Genomic DNA, 15,761 nt, shown 5'->3' with positions numbered 1-15,761 from the left:
GGAGTGTTTCAGCGTCAAGGAAGATTGTCTGGCAGGTGGTGGAGGTCAATGGTGGTGGTAGAAGAGGGTTAAAATAACAAAAAGTATATGGCAGAGACTCAGTTTCAGAAATAATTATAGTTTGGGGATTCAATTTGTATATTTCTTAGTGTAGGGATTCAATTTAAAATACAATTATAGTGCGGAGACTCAATTACACATTTTGCATCTATTGATTTTTAACGTCATCCACGTTCCGTTAACTCGCTTAACGATAGGGACTTGAAATAGATATTTTTAATAGTGCATGAATTTACTATACATGTTTTTCAGTACACGGACCTAAATTAAAAAAGATAACAAGTACAGAAATCTAAATATGCATTTGGCCAAGAGTTTTTCTAATTAGGAGACGAGCCCTGTTAGGACATGGAATCTTGATCCATATAAGTTTAGATTTACCTAAATAAGAATTCTAATGAGGTTGGATTTAAAAAATGAAGTCTTAGGAGTTCGGTCTCCAATCTGAACCTCGTTAGGAGTCGGTTCTTTGAAATAGTTGGAGTTTGGACCTACAAATTAATTATGAATGGCGTACAAGTAGGGGTGAGCAAAAACCGAACCAAACCATTAATCCGATCCAAACCAACCCAAAATTAATTTTGATTTGGTTAAAATGGATTGGTTTGCTTTCAAATTATAAAAAAGTATGGTTTTTGGTTTTGGTTTGGTTTCAACTAGTGGTTAACCGAACCGACCGAAAAACCGAAGTTTACAATAATATTATTTTTTATTAATATTTATATATGTATAAATAAATATAAAATTTATTTATTGAAATATTTATATATAAATATAATATGTGTGTATAGATACATATATAAAAATAAAATATATAAACTAATACACACATATAAGTAAAAATTATTACGTATAATTTTAATTTTTACGTATAATTATATATAATATTTATCTAAATCTATATTAACCAAACCGAACCGAAACCGATGCTAAAGTTTGGTTAACCGAACCGAAATTTTACGTAAATATTTGGCGTGGTTTGGTTTTTATATTTTCTCTTAAAATATGGTTTGGTTTTGGAGTTTACTAAACCAAACCGAACCGAACCGAACCATGCTCACCCCTACGTACAAGTTATTGTTTGTAAATAATAAGGCTTAATTACTTAAAAACCACTCACCTCAGATTTTTTTCCGTTTATACCCTGACCTAGAAAAAAATTCATTTATACCCTAACATATGTATTTATGTTTCACCTCTACCTCGAGGCACTAAATTAACCTCTTTTCATTAAAAAAAAAATTAAAATAGTTTTTCATTTTTAATCTAAGCTAATTAGAGTTTAATTAGAAATGGATTTTTTTCTAAATAAAGGACTATTTTAATTTTTTTTTTTAAATAAAAAGAGGTTAATTTAGTGCCTCGGGTTAGAGGTGAAACATAAACACATACGTCAGGGTATAAATGAATTTTTTTTAGATCAGGGTATAAACGAAAAAAAAGTTAAAGGTGGGTGGTTTTTAAGTAATTAAGCCAAATAATAACTATCTTGTACTTCTTCTATTTCTTAGAAGAAAATTACGGGGCTTAATCAAAATCTATTAAAAAATCAATATATTTAAAGATAAAAATCTAACTTTAAGTGGGTTTTAATACTTGAAAACATAAAATGTCGAGTCTCGTGATTTTTTTGACACAAAATGGTTTCACTTGTATAAAAAAAGACTACAACAGTCTCAAATTTAGGCACGACAATTTGCTATACAGTAGATTAGACTATATGACAACTTAATATGCGAGACATTATAAAACACCAAAAAAACTAGATCTAACTATAAATCTAAAAATTGTCATGCAATATACAAATCTAAATTATTACAACAAATATATCTTACATCTACAAAAAATTTAAGAAATAAAATTCAAGTTGTACAAATTAAATTTATAAACTCTTTCAAATAGAAATGCAAAATCTAGATTCACTCGATATACTTGTTTGACCAATTTTTCAAATAAAAAGTTCAAAATTTCATATGAAAAATAAAATAATGCTTCCTCTGTGAAAAGGGAAACAAACCCAATAAACCACAAGGAGAAAGAAAAAACAATTTATTAATGGGGTATTTCTATTAAATAGCACCATCTTTAGCGTTTTTTGCGATTTAAGCCACTACTACAAATTGTCTCAATTGTTAGCCCAAATTTTCCAATCTTTTTAATTATTAGCCCAGGTCCCAATTCCGGCATCTGAAATCCCACGTGGCTCGCCGAATTGTCTCGTCAGCGCCAGCGTGGCCTTTTTTATGCGACGTCGTTTTGGATTATTCCTACCAAATAACATGAACTACCATTTTGTCTCAAATATTAGCACAACCTTTCAAGTATTTTTAAATTTTAGCCTAAAATCTGTTGTCGGCTATTGGAATCCAATGTGCAGATTTAAGCGATACGCCACGTGTTACACATGTGAGCGATACTTACATGACCCGTTATTTAAATTTTAAATTAATTAAAATATTAAATATAATACTTTATTTGTAAATAAATTATTATAATTATTTTTATTTAAATAGAAACTATATCACGTTGTAATATTAATAAGACTCGTTATATATAATATTAATTTATTATTATCACATGTTACACACATGAGCGACATTTATATGACCCATTATATGTATTAATGTTAATTAAGATATTTACATGACCCATTATTTAATTTTAAAATTAATCAAAATATCAAATAAATACTTTGTCTTTAAATAAATTATTTTCATTTTTATTTAAAATTAATTAACATATCAATATATAATATTTATTTCTAAATAGTAGTTGTTTGCATGAGAGTGACATTTATATAACCCGTTAAATATATTTATATCAACTAATCTAATTTGTTGCACTTATATGACTCATTATTAAGATGAAGTAGACGCTATTAAAACAACTACTAACTTATTGCACTTATATGGCTTGGCAGTTGATATCATACATATCATTCAATAGCTGTGAGTAACAGTTGATAGCATACATAACATTTTGTAACAATTGATAGTAACATAGCATACATATCATTTAGAGTTTGTGAATTTATGGTTGTGATTTTAGGATTGTAAATTTATGACTGCGACGTAGAGTTACTTGTGATTCCAATAGCCGGAAACAAGTTTTAGGCTAAAATTTAAAAATATTTGAAAGGTTGTGCTAATATTTGAGACAAAATGGTAGTTCGTATTATTTGGTAGGAATAATCCAAACGACGTCGCATAAAGAAGGCCACGCTGGCACTGACGAGACAATCCGGCGAGCCACGTGGGATTTCAGATGCCGGAAATAGGACCTGGGCTAATAATTAAAAGAGAAAATTACAAGATTGGGCTGAAAGCGGGCCTTTATTACAATTTTGCTAAGTCTGTCCAAATCTTTCAGCTCTGCTAATTTTTCCTTTACAATTAATGTCACTTAACGGTAAAATATTACATGTTGTACATACTCGATCCCCGCCTTACACCTGTCCTCTCTGATTCTCTTTTTTTTAAGTCATGCGGTTTATTACCTTTTCTTTCGTGTTTCTTTTTTCTGAGTAACCGCCATTGCTGAGCATTTCTATTTCAAATTTCTTTCAACTTCCACGTTCCTTGAGAGAGCTTCTTTATCTACCCACTAAACCCCATTTGTTCGCTCCATTTATTTCTCTGTAACTGTTTTTTCTTTTAAAAAAATCACATTTATATACCATTATATATAGTATAATGGTTGTCTCTACTAGATCAACCCCAACCTCTGATAAGGAAAAAACTAAAATACCTAGGGTAATGAAACGCAAAATTGTGAAGAAAACCGGTGCAACTGGTGATGGTGGTGTCAAAGCAGAAAAGGTGGATTCTAAGAAGAAGGGTACGGCTATAGGGACTGGTCCTTCGAAAAAAAGAAAATTGGAGTTTGATGCTGGGAAGGAGGAGAAGGGAGTTGTTATTGTGGAGCCTACTCGGATTGTGAAGGTAATTTTACTTTACTTTTTTTTTTTTAAGCATTGATCTATCTTTATTTTTATTTTTTAGATATTCTATATTCTATATTCTATATGTTTTATGTATTGTTTATTTTTATATTATTTTTTGTATGTATTGTTTATATATTTCATATCCAGATCTGTAATTTTTGTTTTTATATATGCTATATATCTCATTTGTGTATTTTTTATGTATCTGATACTCAGATCTGTTTTATGTTATACTGTTTTATAGGGTTTAAATGTGTTTTATGTTTTTTAAATGTAGGTATATATAACAGAGTTGCATGTTTTATGTATCTTTTATGTATTTTGCAATGTTGTGATATTGTGTTTTGATTTTTTAATATTTTAATTTTATGTATTTCCTTTGTATTGGTAATGTATTATTGATGTACTGTTATAATAATGTTGGTTATGTTTTTAAACTTGTAGAATTGGGATTATTGGCTTCTTGATGAGCAGCGTTACAGTTGTCGTACAAAGTTTAAAGTTATTGAGGATATCAAGAAAAGTCTATCTGCCCGACAATTGGAACTTCTTGGTGAGACTTTTCTTGGTCATTTTCTGGAATTAAAACCAATTCTCAATCAGCCACAATTGCTTCATTCCATTTTGATGCGTGAGATGAAGCACCCAAATACTTCCGAGCTTTGGGTAAAGATTTCTGGTTATAAGTTAAGGTTTAGTATCGAGGAGTTTGCTGTCGTTAGCGGGTTAAAGTGTGTGGGCGAGTGTAACACCCTTTCATTTTCAACTTCTGAAAATACTCTGATCCAAACGTATTTTCCTAACTGTGAGGTTACTAGAGATGGTTTGAGTTTTTTAATATTGAGCAAGGCATTTAAGACTGATGAAGATGCTGTGAAGTTGGCTGTGATATACATGTATGAGTGTTTTTTGTGTTCTAACGAAGCAACATACCAAAATGTCAGCCGGTTTTTATTGGATATGGTGGATCGTGGTGATTACAATTCGTTTCCTTGGGGCATATTGGTGTTTCGTGCTACTATTTGCGATATGAAGAACCGAGCTGCTTCAAAGAAGATTCTTCAATTTTACAGGCTTAATGGGTTTTCGTTGGCATTACAACTGTGGTTTTATGAAGTTTGTCCATATGCGACGAACAAACTATGCCTGTTAGATGAAGCTGCTCCTTCTGTGCCGCGAATGTTGAAGTGGTACAATGTCGAAATGAAACTAAAGAAGAAGTACTTAAATGAAACTTTTTATAGCCAATCACGGGAACAGGTTTACTTACAGAGTTGTATATGATGTATTTTATTTATGTATCTTTTATGTATATAAATGAATGTGTACTAAATTTGTTTTTTTGTCTGTCTGTAGTTGCAGTTGAAGAATATTACTGCTACGCTTGAAGAGCAATCTACTCTGGTGCTAACTGGTTTTTTCCAATCTGGGAAGAAAAACTTGTCGAAGATGTTGAAGATTCAAGTGATGATGAGCAAATTCTTGGCGATTTCATTAAACTGAAGAAGGGTGAATCATCAAAGCAAAAAAAGAGTTATGATATATTGAAGAATCGATTGGATTTGATTGCTTCCAGCCAAGATAAAACTTTTTCATGCATTCAAAAGCAACTGAATTGTGTGATTGATGCAATTCAATTGATTGGAAAACATTTAGGCATAGAGCAACAGTTTTCGGTACGTTATTTATTTATTTACTTTTATTTTTGTATTGTTTTGCTGTACTTTTGAAACTCAGATTTTTTTCCTTCTTTTAGTTTGCTAGTGATGTCGATCTAAATGATGTTGCGAATGTTAATGTCAAAGATGGCTATGTCAAAGTTGGCGAAGAAGTTGATTTTAATAGAACTACAGCTGCTGCTAAGAAGCATTTTTTCGATGATCTATTTGCTGAGATGCAGGTGATATACTAGTATATGATGTAAATTTTATGTATCTTTTATGTATATATATATTGTAATAAAATCATTTTCCTTTTGATTTGGTAAGGATGTTGAGAATGCTGCTGTGACTGCTGATGTATTTGTTCATGATGCTTCTGTGCCTGACCTGAATTTTTCTAAGGTATTTGAACTTTTTAATAGCTTTTTGTGAATGAATTAAGTTTTTGATATTTTATTTTAAATTTTAAATTGCGTTAAGGTTCAAGATAATGCTGCCAATAATGACGATGATGCTAATAATGATAATTCTGGACCTGCGTTGACTGAAATTGAGGTAATGTATCATTCTGATTTTCTGTATGTTTTATGTATCATTTATGTATCTCAAACTTCTGATTTTTTGCAACATTTAAAACAGAGTGATGGCATTGTAAGGGACTTATCAATGGGTGATATGCAAGACACTGAGGAGAATGAGGAAGGTGAAAAGGAAGAAAAGGATGGTGACAAGGAGGATAAGAAAGATCGTGACGATAAGGATGATAAAGATGATGATGGTGGAGCTGCTGTTAGTGTTGCTCCTGCGAGTGATGTTCTCCCTAAGTCAACTAAGGTATGTATTTGTTATGTCTATTTTATGTATCTTGGTTTGTTTGTATTAAGTTTATTTTTCAATATGTCTAATGTAGTTTGTCTTTGAGAAGGGTAATGCTGGTTCTTCTACTCATGGTGTGACTGATGTCATTACACCAGAAGATTCAAAGAGGATTGTGAAGCCAAGTCATCTGTTGCTATCTCCATTTCTTGGCCAATTTAGTTCTGGAGATTCTGAAATCAAGGATGATGGAGATGTATTGGTGGTTAGTAGGCTGTTTCCTTTTGATAACAACATTGGTCAGATTTTTATGTCTGATGAACTGAAAGATTACCAAGACTGGATTAAATTTGGAAAGCTGAAGAACTATAGAGAGAATGAGTAAGTATTATTTTAAAATTTTGTATGTATTCTTTATTTTAGCTCATTCTTGTAATTTTCTCTTATATAATCTTATTTTATATTTCTATGTAGGGGAAGGTTTTATAATCAACTAGTGAACAAAATCGATCCGCCTTTTGATTTTGGCGTTGATAAAATTACAGCGAAAGATTGGTTTTACTCAATTCAGTTTGGAAATATGTGTTTGAAAGATTTGGTATGTTTTTATAATTGGTTAAGTAGTTTAAGTAATGATTCAGTTCTTTTACATACAATATACACATCTGATACACACTTGTATTTTTTATTGAAGCATATGGATGTGCTGTTTTATTACTTAAGGAAGAAAGGGAAGTATGACAAGAGTTTAGCTGTGAAGTTTACAACAACAGACGTTTTGTTCGACCAAACTTTTCAATCATTTGCAGCTGTGTTTGGGGGAGGTGATTTCGATAATGAGAAGCTGTCTGTTGATCATTTGATCGCTCAATATATGAAAGGCCATCATATGCGTGCAAATACAGCTTGGAAAGATTGCGAGTGTATTTTCATTCCGTATCATGTAGCTGAAAACGATCATTGGGTGCTTCTAGTGCTGAACTTGACATTTAGGAGGCTGACCGTCTATAACTCATTGCGTACAGCATTAAGCACAGCGTCTGCCAAGAATGTTGCTGTTAGATATGCTACCATCCTCCCCTTTTTTCTTATCATGACTGATGTCTTCACACTCAATCCATTTTGTGATATGCACTCACCATTCTATACTGGTCAACCTCTTACGGATCCAATTGAATTGGTATTTGAAGACAATCTTCCGTGTCAAAAGTACAAGTAAGTATCAATTTGTATTTTTTATGTTTATTTTATTCGAAGATGACTTATGTTTTTTTTTTCTTTTGTTTAAATGTAGTGACTGTGGAATTTTTGTGTTTACTTTTGCTGAGCGCATTGCCTATGGGAAGGAAAATGAACTTGCGAATGAATTCGATGTGAATTCCCAGCGAAACCGCTTAGGTTTTTCTTTGTATAGTTATGGTATGTGGAAGAACAAGTTTAATGTGATAAGCTCATCAGAGGATTGTGAACTGAAGAAGAAAAAAGGAAGAGGAAAGGGCAAGACTGTGTATAGAGGCAATCGGGGAAAAGTGCAGGGCTGATAGAGCTGATTGAAGTTATTGTAGGAAAGAATTTTATGCAATTTTTATGTTAAGATTAAACTCAGTTGTTTATGATACATTTTATGCACTTTTTTTAGTTAACAGGTTGTTGATGTAAATACTTTGAATTTCTTTTGAGTTGTTATGATATTGTCTTTTTTATTTAAATATGTCTGTTAATTTAATTATTTTACAGGTTTTATGTAGTATCTGTGATATATGTGTTTTATGTATATTTTATGTATCTCCATTGTTTTTTATAAAAAAGATTTTTGTCATTTGCATTTTTTATGTATAGGAGATGTATCTTTATACATCTGATAATAAGATACATATCAGGTTTTATGTATGTATCAAAATTGACACTTGATACAACAGTTTTATATGACGGATACATAACACATACAGAAAATATACAATATACAAATTTATATGTATCTACACAAAATAAAGTATTGAAAACAGATAAAAAATAGATATGAACAGAATAAAAACTAATGAATATTAAAAACAAGGTTTTTGATTACAATCAACATTTAGAGTTTTTTAGGCGCGTTTCTACATGTTTTTCGATTGTGACCCTTTTTTCCACACCTATTACATTTTGCATTTTTCAGATTTTCCCAAGGAGATGCAAACCTTTGCTTTTTGGGTCTTCCGCTCTTCGTCTTATGTTGTGGGGGAAGTACGATCATGTCTTTGACTTCTTGTGGTATAATCCATTCATCTTGTTTTTCTATCGGAAACACCATCTCACTATATGTTGCTAGCATAGCTTCTTTCATGTAGTACCTTGAACAAAAATCATAGGGTTCCCGGTTCATTTCATTGAGAATCACCACTGCATGTTGGCATGGAATTTCATCTATATCAAATCTTTTGCAAGTGCAAGTTCTCTTCTTCAAGTCTACCGTGTATTTTTCCCCGTTATGCATCACTGTGAACACTTCATTTGAAGATGGTTTTACCTGTGAAAAAGTTTCAAAGATACATATCACAGTCATAAAAGATACATAGACTATACTGTTTGTGTTTTTGTTTTTAAATGATCAGAAACACAGAAATACACAGCTGTACAAATACATAATAGACATAAAAGATAACAGGTTTATATACATAGCATATACAAATGTTATACCTAATTAATACTCATGAATAATTTTTGAAAAAAGTTAGATTCTCATACCTGTAACTTGAGTGAATTTACATAACTTTGTGCGAGCACATCTTCATGTTTTTTCATCATCCTTGTAATTGTGTTGTGGGCTATGTTCCTATGTTTATAGGAGTACTCTTGCTGGAGGTCATGTAAGTGCATAAGGAGTGTTGCGACCGGCAGTTCTCTTGCATGAACTAGTGCGGCATTTAATGACTCAGCTGGGTTAGAAGTCATTGTCTTAAATCTGTTGTTCTTAGAGTAGAACCTAGACCATCTTTTATTACCGATACCTTCAAGATACGGTCTGATTCGTTCATCTAGTTCATCTAGCTCCTTCATGTGATAATTGAAATCATTCTCTGTGTATGCTTTTGCGGCTGCAAAAAATGGAACTTTAACCTTTTTGGCATTTCTCTTGAAATTTACTTTGATGTTATTGAGAAGGTGAAACATGCACACACAATGTGTAGCTTCTGGATAAATCTTTTCTGCAGCTTTATCAATGCTCAGATGCCTATCTGATACAATGCACATACCTTCTCGCAAACCAAATGCATTTCTTATTTGTGTGAAAAAATACTCCCATGACTTGTCATTTTCAGAATCAACAATAGCAAAAGCTAAAGGAAAAAGCTTTCCTGCAGCATCTTGGGCTGTTGCAACTAGAAGGGTGCCACCATATGCCGCTTTCAAGAACGTTCCGTCAACAATCATAACGGGGCTGCAGTGCTGCCAACCTTTAATCGAGGCATTTAAAGCAGTAAATACATACAAAAAGGAGTCATCGTCTCTTACTTCGATATCAATTAATGTTCCTGGATTTGTCGTTGCTTGCATATATAGAAAAGTTGGTAAGAACTTGTAAGATTCTGATGGCTTGCCTCGTAGCATTTCAAATGCCTTTTCTCTTGATCTATAAGCCATCATATAGCTGATCTTGACCCCATTAATCATCTCTAAATCATTTTTGATATCTGTAGGCGTGTATTTTGATTTGATATTAAGAAATTTCTGCTTGATGGAATCAGCAATGTGTGATGATGAAGCTTGCTTTTGACTGTTAAATCTTGTTTCGACAGGGCATGTGTGTTTCATGTTCAGATTCCTAATGATGAACAATTTTGTTTTTCCGCTGCTTGAAGCTTTCAGATACCAATTGCATGTGTCATTGATTCATCTCAATAGAAGCTGCCTTTGACATGATTTTACAATTTTTTGCTGATAGTGGTGGCGGATTGCATGAAATCTCATGCATGTTTGTAAAACTGTCTTGTTTTTGAATGATTGACCAGCTTTTAACTCAATTTCTTGTATTGGATGAGTAACTGTTTGTACATCATTCTCCTCTGTTACCATTTCTTCATCCTTCATGTTGCTGCTTTCAATACAGTCCTTTGCAAGAAGAGTAGCATACTTTCTGATGTTTGTATAGGTATCACAACTGTATGATATTTGTATCGGAGATGTATCTGTATCCATTTCTATAACATGATGATTGTTAATGTAATTTGAATATGATGTACCTGTGGAAATACTTTTTGAACTTTGTTGTTGAGCTTGTATCAGCAGTGTATCTCTATGAACAACAATGCAAAGTCTTTCTCATTTTTCTTGATTGCCATGTAAAATTTGAAGCTTGAATCATCAACAATTTTCAATGGTGGATACTGAATCTTAACTTGATATTTGATATCAATTTTTTGCTCTTGTAGATCCAGCTTTAGCTCATTAGATATTGATTCCAGTAGTTTGATATAGGTTATATCTTGTTGAATCATCATTCCAACAACTTCAAAATCCACATATCTATTTTCAATCCATTGCCCACTGTGTTGCAGCATAATGAGAACAGATTCCATCTACATACATTCGAGATACAGATTTATGAGTTTTATGATATATAATTAATGAATAATTTAAAAAATTGGAACAGCTTACCTTTTTTCAGCTCTGCAATTTCTTTGAGGAAGAACAATGGTGGTTTAATTTTGGAGAAGATGATGAATAATTATATGTATTTGTAATGTATATATTCACTTTGGTAGTTTTAATCTATTAGGGAAGAAAATCCCGTGTTTGTTGTGGTTTTGATTTAGTAGAATCAAATCTGTTAGTTTTGTTAATATCTGTACAGGTGGCGCGCATTAAGTGGCTTGGCAAAGTGATTTTCCGCGTGATTTTTGCGCGTCTCTCCTTGCGACGTGTCATCTTTTGGATGGAGTTGGTACTGTTTGTAAAGTGTCAGTTTTTGCAGGTGGTGATGTAATATTTGGGCTGACTTAGCAATTTTGCAATAAAGGCCCGGTTTTTGTATAATTTTGTCATCTTCTCTAATTAAAAAGATTGAAAAACTTGGGCTAACAATTGAGACAATTTATAGTAGTGGCTTAAATTGCAAAAAACACTAAAGGTGGTGCTATTTAATAGGAATACCTCTTTATTAATTGTACGATAAAAAATTTTAGAGGACGAAAAAGTAAATTTTAATTGAAAAAAGAGAAAGTCAAAAAGAGAGGTGTTCGGCGCTACTGCTAGAGTTTGGGATTGAGAATACCGGGAGCTTGGTGGTGATAAGTTTATGTTGATGATAATAATGGTACTCGGTAGTTCTAGGTAAGGATGTACATTCGGTCCTAATCGAATCATACATAAATTTTAATTTTCTTTAATGTCAAAGTGGAATCAATTTTATATAAAAAAATAAATATTCCAGATCAAATCAAACCTTTTTTATCATTTAGGAAGGAGGAATTTTTGGCGCGTGAAAGAATTTGATTCCACGGTCTTAGCAGAATGCTACTCAGCACACATACCATTTGAAATATAACTCGTTAATAATCGAATCGGACTAGACCAATTGGTGCAATTCAATTTTTCTGATTTAATTTGCATTAAAAGCGAACTGAATTCTTTTAATCTTAAAACCGAAAGAAAGACCAATTTTTATCAAAAAAATCATATCCATATTGGTTCAGGATGATTGGATACCCCTAGTTCTTGCTATGATGAACCCAATTGACATAGAACCTAAAGGGACAAAACCCCAAGTCATCCGGACAGCTACCTCAGGAAAAAGCTAAGTAATGCCAGGTTTATTATTCCAAAATTCCTTCTTCCTAGTCCTCTTTTTAGGATCGTAGTTAGATTTGTTTGCTAATATAATCTTGATGTCACTTTTCAGACATGAACTACCTTACAAAGGAAATGACAAAGCAAGTATGCAAAACTTGGATACATTAGCAAAAGTTTTGAATATGAACAAAACAAACCATATGTTAGGAAACTTCATGTCTCCAATCACAATTTGCCCATCTTTTGTCCAAAGCATCCATTTGTTCTTCAAATTTTAGTAAACCTCAAGCTTTAAGTTGAAGTTAATTGATATTTTTTCACGAAAAGTAAACACGAGGTAAAAAAAATCCACTCTTTCACTGAGATTTCGAATTGCTGTCCAGAATTTAAGTTAACTCGTTTCGCCCCACCTCGGGATAAGAGGATCAATCAAACAATTCCCAATCACAAAAATTATCACAAAAAGAAACTCGAGATATTTGATATACTCTTCATGTTTTTTTTTTCATTTCAGAACATTGTTACTATGACTATTATAACTTTCATGCAATGATTCAAAAAGAAACAAAACAATGATGCCTCAACTACAGCGAAATACAAAGAATTGCTAAGCAAAATACATAATGGAAAGGATGAGAAAAATTTCCATGTCGGAAAATTTTATATTATACGAGTATATTCAAAGCAGAATATGACTTTATTCTACTGGTTGGAACAAGCAACTTGGATTCTAACTTTATGGTAATTTCTACAATGAATTCACATGCAAGGCCTACACAAAAGGATCGGTACCTGGCTATTGAATCCGAGATGCGCAGTATGGTTTTGACATCTTTGTTTTGCATTTGAAGTTGCTCTTAACTTCTATTGCTACATAGTCACCTTGTTTTCATGGTGATCTCTCTGTTCATTTTTCCATGAATTTTTAGCAGCTTCTGCTGATGAACCACCGGAATCGCTATTGCCATCCTTCGGTTTTGAGAAGAAAGGATCCCACTCATGACCTCCCACCTCACGTTGCCCTTCTTCGAGCAATGCATATTTCCAGCTATTCTCCTCCACAAAATTATCATATTCTGTACGCCCTTCAACAATGTTCCGTCTCAACCTAGTGACTTTGTCGATGACTGCCTGGACAGCTACATCAAATGCGTCTTTGAGAGTCTCCAATTTCGAGCGCGGATCTGCATATATAATCCTTGGAATGAGATTAATAACATTCTCCCTCAACATCTTCACCTGCTCAGGCGGAATCTGACTAAGCCTTTCCTCTATGCTAACATTTCGTTTACGGATATCGTCTTCCGGAATAAACACTGAATAAGTGTTATAGTCCTTCGGCAGATTCCAAGTATATTGCGTATAAGCTGATCCAGGATGAAAGAAAACAGGAATGCAACCTGCCAACATAGAATCAAAAGCAGACCTACGTGTGTAAGAATCACCCTGGGGCTGTAAGCAGAAAAGCGAACTCTGGAACATCTGCATTATGCTGCTTGGAGAATGACATTTGCTCTCCCCAAAATCACATTCTAACAGCTTGCCCACCTTTGATTGCTTACACTGATCTATAATCTGGCCTCTAATCGACTTAGGGTTGTCAGGGCGTGGTGCCCCAGCAAAAGAGAAAAGCCATTTCCTCTCCAAGTTCCTCATTCGCTTTTGCCAAATGAAAACATCATCATCCTTTGCCGGATGAAAATAGGTTGGATAAGGAATGCCAAAATCATTGGCATTCCACGGACTCGATTCAACCACAAGCATCGACATATTCTTTGCAGCTGGCAAAAACAGCAGTTTATTGCCCCAATCTGTTTCTTCTTCAGACAACCTCCTAAAATCCCACGTTATCCTCCCCGCTACTAGGAAATGATCCTTGCCTCCCATAATTCCCCACTCCGGCCTCTTCATAAGCCAATCAACTAAAGCAAGGGAAGCAGAATCCCTCGTTGAGATATTATACCCCCAAAGATACCTCGCAATGTCAAACCCAGCATAAAACGGCACAAAAATTGCGGCAGCAATCGAAGAATCATTCGTCAAACACTCATACTGCTTCATCCTATTACTAAATATCACATCCACCGCAAACTGATTCGTCGCGTACCACCCCGTATTCGAAAACACTCCTTCAACATTCTCCAATGGAGGTCCCATCCCAGCATTAGTCATGAACTTACACATATTAGTCCAAAGACTCAAACTCCTACACTCCTTCAACATATCCTCATTAAATCTAGGAGGCAAATCATGAACATAAATATACCTCCCGCCACACGAATCACTCTTATTCTCAATAGTCCTCAAAGCCCTCATAAACTGAAACTTATCCCTCTTCTCACTACCACTAATGCTGCTACCACTAGGATTAATTTTCGATGTCTCCGATCCCGTGCTTATCGAAGGAGTACTCTTCGACGGGGTGTTTACAACACGAGCATCCGTAACAAAGGACGGAGTTTGCGATCCAGAGTTTAACGGATGAGACTCTAGTATAACAGATTCATCAACATTACTACTACTACTGCCTAAAACAGCAAAATGAAAGTATAGCAACACAATCCAAAAAAATGCTGATAAAGACACCAATAAACAAAGCCTATTCTGATGATTTTTACCAGACCCTTTATCCATTTGATCAAATGGAACACTCGCCGCAGTGCGGCGTCTCATTAAACTTAATCTAAAACACCCAAATCAGACCCTTGAACAATACCCACATTACCAAACTAACCCAAGTTCACAAATTTAACACTTTAAAGATTCAAACACGTAAAATAAGCAATACCCAGATGATTAAAAACACTAACTATGAACAAGAACAGCTATAAAATAGTACCTCTGATCTCTCACAATTTGTTACGGATCTTTATTATTTCAAGAAATTTAAGAGACTGAATTTGATGAGCTTAAAAACAAAGATTTTAACAGAGTTTTTGAGATTGTAAAATTACAGAGAGATTAGATTTGAGGTCTGCTCTTCGAGGAATACAATTAGAAATAAATGAAAAGAAAATGAGAGTGAAACAGAACAGGACGCGCAAAATAGAAAGCAGGCGCACGTTAGTTTGTGTGCGCCGGGGGTTGTCTGTTGTCGGTAGCCGCTGGGATTGTGCCACGTAAGAAATGAATTATGACGTGTTGGTCCTTTTCTGAAGGTTGATTTTGCTGCGTTTCCTGAAATTGCGTTGCTTGATTTTATTTTTATTCGATTTATGGGAGTGAGTGAATTTTAATTAACGTATATGAAAAATTGGTCAAATGATTTACGAAGATGTGAGTTCCAATGAAATTAATTTGGTTAGTTTCTGAGCGTACACATGTGGACAAAGATGTGTAATTTAGGGTACTATTCTACTTTATTTTTTTTAGAAATGATAATTATATAGGCTCTGAATGCTCGACTCGATTATAAGAAGTGGAAGACAAAAAAAAAATCCGACTAGCTTTCAGCAAAAAAAAGCTAAGTTTCGGAATATATCATTACCACTATTAATAAATGTAGGATT

The 15,761-nt window shown here is 33.5% G+C and overlaps 2 protein-coding genes across 2 annotated transcripts; both read right to left on the bottom strand.

The window, feature by feature from the left end:
• Positions 1–8,557: 8,557 nt before the first annotated feature.
• On the bottom strand, positions 8,558–10,659 carry LOC126657177 (uncharacterized). Its single transcript, XM_050351827.1, has 3 exons — positions 10,470–10,659; positions 9,208–10,322; positions 8,558–8,989 (listed from the first exon to the last, which is right to left on the bottom strand). The coding sequence occupies exons 1-3, from the start codon at positions 10,657–10,659 to the stop codon at positions 8,558–8,560; spliced, it is 1,737 nt and encodes a 578-aa protein (XP_050207784.1).
• Positions 10,660–12,885: 2,226 nt separating this feature from the next.
• LOC126656201 (xyloglucan galactosyltransferase MUR3) lies at positions 12,886–15,262 on the bottom strand. The gene has a single exon (XM_050350716.2). It carries the CDS (start codon positions 14,923–14,925, stop codon positions 13,123–13,125), a length of 1,803 nt encoding a protein of 600 aa, XP_050206673.1. The 5' UTR covers positions 14,926–15,262; the 3' UTR covers positions 12,886–13,122.
• Between the last annotated feature and the right edge of the window lie 499 nt (positions 15,263–15,761).

The sequence above is a fragment of the Mercurialis annua genome, linkage group LG7 (assembly GCF_937616625.2).
Source record: "Mercurialis annua linkage group LG7, ddMerAnnu1.2, whole genome shotgun sequence".
Taxonomy (NCBI): domain Eukaryota; kingdom Viridiplantae; phylum Streptophyta; class Magnoliopsida; order Malpighiales; family Euphorbiaceae; genus Mercurialis; species Mercurialis annua.
The sequence above is the reverse complement of the archived record's forward strand: the minus strand, read 5'-3'. Positions and strand labels throughout refer to the sequence as shown.